General features: G+C 36.2%; 2 protein-coding genes across 4 annotated transcripts in view; one reads left to right on the top strand and one right to left on the bottom strand.

Annotated features, from left to right (window-relative positions):
- The first annotated feature begins 1,697 nt into the window (after positions 1–1,697).
- Positions 1,698–5,426, top strand: LOC148417046 (5-hydroxytryptamine receptor 3A-like). The gene is made up of 6 exons (XM_088425840.1): positions 1,698–1,780; positions 3,639–3,808; positions 3,871–4,031; positions 4,125–4,335; positions 4,849–5,124; positions 5,209–5,426. Exons 1-6 carry the CDS (start codon positions 1,698–1,700, stop codon positions 5,424–5,426), a joined length of 1,119 nt encoding a protein of 372 aa, XP_088281966.1.
- Positions 5,427–6,525: 1,099 nt separating this feature from the next.
- rubcn (rubicon autophagy regulator) overlaps positions 6,526–8,549 on the bottom strand; it is a 28,770-nt gene continuing 26,746 nt past the window's right edge. For all 3 annotated transcript variants that reach the window (XM_088426072.1, XM_088426074.1, XM_088426073.1), the window contains one exon: positions 6,526–8,238. In XM_088426072.1, coding sequence (XP_088282198.1) covers positions 8,102–8,238 — 137 coding nt within the window. In that variant the 3' untranslated portion in view covers positions 6,526–8,101. The remainder of the gene's footprint in view (positions 8,239–8,549) is intronic.

Raw genomic sequence — 8,549 nt, 5'->3', positions numbered from 1 at the left:
AAAATCAATGTTAAGATGAATCTAGAATTTTGAAGAATATAATTACGATTCAATTAAATATTAAACATATTTTTTAATCAAATTGCAACCAAAAACCTTCAAATACATTGTTTTGTTGATTTAAAAAGTTTCTCCATTTATTTGACAATATATATTTCTATGATAAAAACACACATTTTTAGGTGCGCCTTATAAGGTGGGAAATATGGTAAATGTTAATGACCGAGGATGTGCTGCATACTAACTGTCAGATCATTTAGCATTGAGAGAAATGCTTCAACTTCCAAAGTAAATTAAAAGTCTACACAAGCCTATTGTATTTGTGAAATTAAAAAAAAAATAGACCTAGAAAAGCAATTCAAAACTTTAATTAACACGCAAGTAAACAAGTCAAAGTTGCAGTAACATTGTTTTGTTTTATGCCTTTATCAAGGTCAAAGATTAAGAGCATACTAACATGCAAGAGTGTAGATTTTTTCAGCAAATCCCTCAGGTGAAGGTGTGAAAAATAAAATGCTTGAATGATTACTGAAGGTGTGAAATAACAACTATGGTTGGTCCTTAAAAAAACATAATGTACAGGAGATCCATAACTACCAATCTGTCACACCAAATATGCAGTTTTTTTAGTACCAACCATTTTAGATCCTCCTTTATCCTAACACTTGAGGGTTATTATTGAAGGTTATTATTATGTTGAAGGTTATTATTCCACGAGAGCACAATTCTATTAAATTGATAATCAAACTTTTACTGCACTTTGCGCTACCAAAAGGCAAACTATATTTTCAAATAACAATGTGCCTTCCAGTAAGGATTATAATAATTTAAAATTTAACATTGGGACATTTAAATGCTTCCAATGAGTTGGAGTAATCTCCAGGGATTTTTTTTTCTAAACCAGGCAGTGTGATGCTGCAATTATAAAAGTGTGTGTGCCCATTTGCTGGCAATCAGTGTTGCATCAACAGTCAGCCCAGCTTAATGCTTGGAGCTTTCATTTCAATTCTATTATATTCTAATCATATTTGAGCGAGCAGAAACTTCCACCATGTGTTGGTTGCATGGGAAAATCAAGCTCTTTCCAACACTACTGTTAATTGCAGGTAAGCACAATTTTCATTCATTTATTTACTTGTTTTGCCTGAAGCGTTCATAAGATAAGATAAGATAATTCTTTATTTGTCCCACAATGGGGAAATTGCATTGGCAAGCACATTGGAGATCAAACAAGTGGCATGCCAGATAAGAAAAAGGAAAATTACACACAGACTATACATATGTTGTGTCTAAAATAAATAATAAACAATTAATAATATTTATATTAATTTATATGTATATTTATAATTTATTTAGATTTATAATTATAATTTATATTATTTATATTAATTGAATTAATATTATTTAAAATAGTATTGATATTATTATATTATTTGAATGATAGTAGAAATAGATGTAATATTCAGGGGGGAAAAGTAAGCATCACTGTGCTGAGGTTGTTGAATTTGTATTGTTTTTTTTTTTAAATCAGAATGAGTGAAGCACTACACTGTTTACAATTAGTCTGCCTGTTGCTAAAGCTTAGCCATATACTATTATTCCTGTTTGCTGCTCACGCATTGATTGTAGTTTTAGCACTTCCGTGCCACAGCAAACTGGCATGTAAAGAAGGCGAGAGTGGTCCGTCCCATGAATCTATGAAAGCTGTTTTTGACCTACAAGCTTTCCGACCGGTGGTAAACCTCAGCAGTCCCACAGTAACCAACATCTCCTTCACACTGTATGCGGTCCTCGGGGTGGTGAGTTCACACAATGTGATGATTCATGTACTGTAGCTATAAAATAAGGAGAATGTTGCAGGGATTCATTCAGAGTCCCTTTTGGGATTTCTACATAAAAAAAAAAAACTCACGGTTCCGACATTCATTGGCCAGCAGCCAAAACGTTCAAATTGTAATTGAAGTGTATGAAAATAAGTTATTTTTTTATCAAGTTGCTTCCAAATGACCATGAGTTCCTCGCCTCAAACTTCATTTCACAAATGATTTATATAAGTGGACATAGAAACCAAAATAAGTCAAACCCAATATGATGTGATTCTTGATTGTGTGTTTATATACATATATATATATATATATATATATATATATATATATATATATATATATATATATTATATATACATATATATATATACATATATATATACATATACATACATACATATATATATATATATATATATATATACATATATATATACATATACATACATATATATATATATACATATACATACATATATATATACATATACATACATATATATATATATACATATACATACATATATATATATATATATATATATATATATATATATATATATATATATATATATATATATATTCCATTTATCATTGATTTTACTTTCAGTTTTATGTATTTATTTTGTTTTGTCAGTTTCAGTCCTTAATGAATAGCTTACATAATTTCCTCATCATTTTCCATATTACGATTTGAATCAAACATTACAACTACAGTATATTTATATTTATGCTTGTTTTTCTTTAATCAAGAACGAAAAGACCCAGATTCTTACAACGTTCTTGTGGCTGAGACTGGTATGTAGCCTTTTTATTTCACCAAAACAGTATTCTTATTTTAGTTTTAAAATCCAGAGGTTAAATCTTTTTGTGTAGTTTATTCTTTTGATTAATGCATTTTAAATAGTAATTATGTGATATAACTTGAATAATACCAAATAAAAACAACTATCTTATACATAGAAACAAAAAACATTTTCTTTACAATAATGTTTGATATAGCACCACTGGTGTAAACATGATATTGTGTTCATAATATATGAAATAAGCATCAAAATGGACCCTTTTTGTTTTGTTAATCAGGGAACTTCCATATTTGTTGTAGAATGAAAATGAAATCATAGTAGCTTGGAGCTCAGATAATAACCAATCATGACTCAGCTTGTGAAATCACATGAGCTAAAAAAAAAAAAAACTATTATTACCCACTTTTTGTCATGTGACATTTGCAAGCTGAGTTGTGATTGGTTGTCACTTGAGGCATGTATACGTGCCCTTTTTGGCCGACAGCAATTGATTGTATTTTAAAGGCAATAATTACGTTTTCAAATTTAATATAGGGTAAATTTGAACTTTTTATTGCTCAAATGAGCTAAATCAACTTAGCATCCCATTAGGGAAGCGATAACATTGATTACATGCAGTTTACTTTATTGCAGTTCTGGCACCATGAGTTTCTAGTTTGGGATCCTGAAAAGTGTGATGGAGTCTCCCGGATTTCGCTCCCAGTGAAAAATCTCTGGTCACCAGACATCATCATCTATGAGTTGTACGTCTTCTTTATATATTACTTCATATCTAACATTTTGTGTGTCTAAATAAACTAAATATAAATAAATCCAACGGTAATGGTATCCATTGTAAATTACTCAATTTTATGCATGTTTGACATACATGAAAAATAAAGATGCTTCTAAAACAGTTCTTGGAGCTGATGAGATAGTGCCGGCATACCTAATGAAGAGGCTTAGGGTTTCTCAAGAATTTCAACTAAAACTGTTTTCTGCTTACTTACCCACTCGCACCCTCCAGTGTGGACGACGATGTCTCCCAAGCTTGTCCGTACGTCTACGTCAACCACACAGGACACATTCGCTGGGACAGAATGCTGCGTCTCGTCTCAGCCTGCAACCTTGAGATCTTCAGTTTTCCTTTTGATGTGCAGAACTGCACTTTTACTTTTGGCTCCTACATGCACACCAGTAAGAAAAGACATCTAGTCGTCGTAGACAAGCACATTTTTCACGATCGTTTTGATTTCCAGTACGTGACGTGAGGGTAAGCCCAGCATTGACCTTCAAAGAGATGTCTGGAAACTCGAAGCGTTACCTGGAAGCCAGCGGAGAGTGGGAATTGGTGGACATACTCGGGGAGACTTCCATCCTGCAGTTTGGGATTGACGAATGGGACATCATTACTTTTTGGGTGAGTGACACTGGTTATCAATCATCTTTTGAGGAAAAGATTTTGGGCTTATTTTCCCATTCAAAACTTCTCTTGTGCTCCCTTGTGGTTCAGGTGGTGATAAAAAGACGGCCAGTGCTCTACGTGGTCAACTTGCTCATTCCAAGCTCGTTCCTCATGCTCATTGACATCCTGTCATTTTACCTGCCCCCCCACAGCGTGGACCGGGCCTCCTTCAAGATGACCCTCATCCTGGGCTACACCGTCTTCCTGCTCATCATGAATGACCTACTGCCCAGTACTGCCAATGGAACACCCATCATAGGTCCGTTATAACATATAAAATGAATCCGAAATAGAGAGACTGCATTAAAATAATGCACTGGTGCAGTGCTTCTCTTTTGTTATACCAATTAGAATCAATGAAAAAAAGAATCTAAGCACTCAAGAATCATAATCGTGCCCAGTATCAAAATACGATTGCTTAATACAGTGGTTCTCAAATAGGGACACGTGAAGGCACTTTAAAAATGTAGCTAAGGTTTTCCTAGTGTGTCTAAGGTATCAGCTAATCTAATCAATGCTGTGACAGAAACAGTATAATTTCCTTTCCAAATTAAGAGTAAATGAATTGGAATATATAGCAACTTGGCTGACAAAGGGGGTGCTTTATAAATTGTAGAGCATCACTGGGCTGATAGGCTTACGTGTTATAGAAAATGGATTTTATTCCTAAACAGTATTCAATCCTTTGAAAAACTGTTTGTGTACTTACGACTATATGTAGCACTGCTCCTCCGTCACTTTCTTGCTAAACCATGTGTGTCCCTCAATGCAGGAATCTACTTTTCAGTGTGTCTTGCCCTAATGGTGATCAGTCTGCTTGAGACCGTCATCATTACAAACGTTCTGCATAGCAACTCCATGAAACACCATCAAGTCCCACGTTGGGTGAGGGTGGTGGTCCTTAAACACATCGCCAATTTTATCTGTTACCACTGGCAAGAGGAGTCGCAGCCTCCCTCTGTGATCCAGGAAAAGCCTTCGGAAGCGCCAGGTGCACTCACCCAATCAGAAAGCAGGACGTCGGTCGAAAACCCAATTAGCAATGAAGGTGAAAACATTTAATGCTACTTTTTGACGAAATTGATGCCGCATAAAATTTCCAAATGTAGTCACCCAAACACCCACTTACCAGGCACTGCTGCGATGGTTGAGCTTCAGCAGATCTGTCAGCACCTGAGCGAGCTCCGTGCTCACCTCAGTTCCATGAAGGAAGAGAACGAGCTGCAAGAGCAATGGTGCCACGTAGGATATGTCCTAGACTTCCTGCTCTTCCGCATCTATCTCCTGCTCATTTCTTGCTATGCCCTGGTCATCATCTGTATGTGGTGTATCTGGATCAACCCATCTTAGCTCTATAATACTGGTGGGCCGTCAGAGCCAGCAAGACCTTCTCTGCTGGCAGAACATAAACTGACATCATTATCAAAATTATAATTGTCAATTTCATTTATTTATTTTTCTTATCAATGTAAGTCGCAAGCTGTGTGAAATCGGGCTGAGGCCTTTACAATAAACTGTTGTGAGCAACATACAGTGGGCGTATGTGCACTGTGAGTAAACAGGCGGGCACATATATCACGAGGCGGCAACAGTAAGGCCAGCTAGAAAGCCTCATAGTGAACGTGCTCTGTGATTGGATATTGAGCATGGGAGGCAGCGCTATTGAGGTCAAGCAAACTTGGCCATTTAGCTGTGTCCAGTGCTTCTGTAGAGTGGCCAATCTCATCCTTCTTCAAAGGGAATTAAGACATATGATAGAAAATAATTTGTTGGAACCGAAACGCACAGAAAAAGCTGTACAACCAAATCATTGAAGTCTGATTGAGGAACGAAAGAAGAATGGATTTTGTGTTGAATTAAGTTGAGAGCCGTTTGGGTGAGTGCACGCATTTTATTTATTTTTTGGAGTGATATGCTTTTGTATTTTCATTTTGTTCATATTAAATTCATGGAAAATTAAATTATGTTCTTATATAAAGCTGCTATTTGTAATTTAGCGTACAATCCTAAGGCTTGCCTGCTCTTTGTAGACTTAATAAAGCTTTGTAGACACAATTTTAAATTCCCTTTTATTTTTAAGTTTTGACAGTATCACATGAAGTGATAGTTTCGAATTGCTGATGCCGGTTTGTTGCTGTTTAAACAATCCAGAAAAAAGCCTATGTTGTACACAATTAAGGTTATGCAACGCCCAGTAATGTGTACGTATTTATTTAAATTGGACATCACTGAAGGTGGACGGACACACACACAAAAGGTTCTTCTACTTCTTCAATATTCAGCCATGATCAATGAGGTTTTTTTTTTTTTTTTATTTTGCTAATATGGGCCTTCAATGCATGGCGCATTTTCACTCAGCTTTTAGCCCTTATATATAAAACTTGTGTTTGTGTGTGTGTGTGTGTGTGTGTGTGTGTGTGTGTGTGTCAAGAAACAGAACCAAACCGCATTAACAGTCCGGCCATTCTTTTATTGTCAGTAAAATTCTCTAACAAGGATAAAATAACACAAACTAATATAAAAAAAAATATATATCAATTTAAATTACAATTTTAGAAAATTATTTCATTTGTAGTACACTTTCAATCACACGTACAGTAGTGCGGATTGCTGAACCTCCAGTATAAGCAGCAGAGGCTATGCTGTAAATTCTTGTAATGATGGGTCTCTGTGATGCTAGTGAACACATTTCATTAATACTTTGGTCTCCTTAACAAATAGGGCCAAATAAGTCAGCATGCCACTGTTGCAAATGGTAGGGTAATGGATACCTACCGGTAATTTTCTCTTTGTGGTTTTGAAAAAATTTCTCGTTATGGTCCTTTTATGCGGTAAAATATATATTAAAGAAAAACAAACCATAGAAAGATGAAATTTAAGCTAGATTTGGATTCAAACAGCAACATTGTGGATTTGCGATGGAAAAGCTTAACTGTTGTGCACATGAGCCCCCCCAAAATAAAATAACAGTGCAATTTCCTCAGGAATTCCAAGTCAGTGGCATTAAGAGAAAAAAACGTAAGTGCTGATTAGGTTTGTGTAAACCTTTGTGCATTAAGTACAGCGGGTACACAAGCTAAACATGTCAGTCTAATGATAACGCATAGCAGAATGAAAAAAAAAAAAAGAGTGCTTTAAGAATGTTTTCTTTAACCTGAAATCTCACTGGACCAATGCAAGGCAGTTAGAATTGAAGCCCACCTCGAATCTTAAATGTCTACTGCTGGCTTTTTTCCCCCAATCATTCAGTCCTGGTTAGCACAATGGCCAAATCGAGTCATGTCTTAAAAAGTGCAACCAGCTCTCTTTTCCACACTAATGCAATGTTCCCATAGCAGAGATATATGCATAGCAACGCTCTTAAGGAGACAGAAAGCGGCAAACTTCCCAAAATATTTAACATTCATAGTATTTTTTTTTCACCTGGCTGTTCCTTATCTATAGAGGTGAGTCAGACCTATAGTTAGCCTGGCAAGCTAGCCCTGCCAATCATTTTGGTCTTGAGGCATCAATGACTTAAAAATTAAACAGTAATGGGAGGAATGTACAGTAAAAAAAATGATTGATATTTTTCTTAAAAAAAAGAAAAAGAAATGTCAAATAAATACACAAGATGCATGTAAAAGCAACAGTTGTCAGGCGGTTAAAAAAAAAAAAAAGAATGAAATAGAAACTTCAACCCTTGGTTATCAGCCGTGTGCGTGTATTACTCAAGAGGAAAACAAATTACGTGTCAATGAAACTTAACAATATTTGGCTTTGTGGTGAGGCGCTGCACCATAGCTTGCCTTTCTAGTAGAGGAATTTCAACATCTCACCTGGCGAGGCAGCACACACAAATTCTTCACAAAAGCTGCACGAATCTCCTTTTTCCATATTGGACGTTTTCTCCAGTGTTAAGTGCTAGAGTAAAAGGTGCTTGTGACAATAAACAGCAGTTAGTTTAACAATGCACATATTTGCGTGGAACGGAGCAGTCAAAGTCATATTGTGCTCATTTACGTCGTCGTCCGTGCGGTTTTGTACTAGGTTCCGCCACCTTCGTCCTCTTGCTGCTCCATGTTTCTGCGCGCCATCCGCTGGCGACGCTCTGCCAGTCTTTTACAGCGGGGGCAGTCCTTGAAGGCCCTGAAGCAAACGCGGTGGTAACAAGCATAGCAACCTGGGTGGAGGAAAGAAAAAAAACAATCACATGTTTGTTGTATTGCTGCCAGGGAACATCAAAGCTTGCGTCAAAGAGAGCAAACATGGTTCTTGTAAAAATAACCAGTCCAACCTGTTTTGCCTTAAGGAAACTATGCCAGCCAATCAGAATGAGAGGCAGACTATAAAAAGGTGCAGAGTGCGAGACGCAGAGACAGGAGGGTAACATTACCGATCTCGCTTTTAACCAGTTCAGACATGTCCAGTTCCTCACCCACGACACAACTTTCACACATGACCAACTATAATGGACACACAAGATGTTGAGTA

This window comes from Hippichthys cyanospilos, chromosome 10 (assembly GCF_059441005.1).
Source record: "Hippichthys cyanospilos isolate Australia breed blue-spotted pipefish chromosome 10, RoL_Hcya_1.0, whole genome shotgun sequence".
In the NCBI taxonomy this organism is placed as follows: domain Eukaryota; kingdom Metazoa; phylum Chordata; class Actinopteri; order Syngnathiformes; family Syngnathidae; genus Hippichthys; species Hippichthys cyanospilos.
This window is presented reverse-complemented; position numbering and strand designations above follow the sequence as displayed.

Excerpts from the sequence above, each read along its gene's own strand:
- LOC148417046 (XM_088425840.1), top strand. The coding sequence starts at position 1,698 with ATGAAAGCTGTTTTTGACCTACAAGCTTTCCGACCGGTGGTAAACCTC. Across the intron at positions 3,809-3,870 it reads TGGCTCCTACATGCACACCA|TACGTGACGTGAGGGTAAGC; the intron begins GTAAGAAAAGAC and ends TTTGATTTCCAG. Across the intron at positions 4,032-4,124 it reads GGGACATCATTACTTTTTGG|GTGGTGATAAAAAGACGGCC; the intron begins GTGAGTGACACT and ends CTTGTGGTTCAG.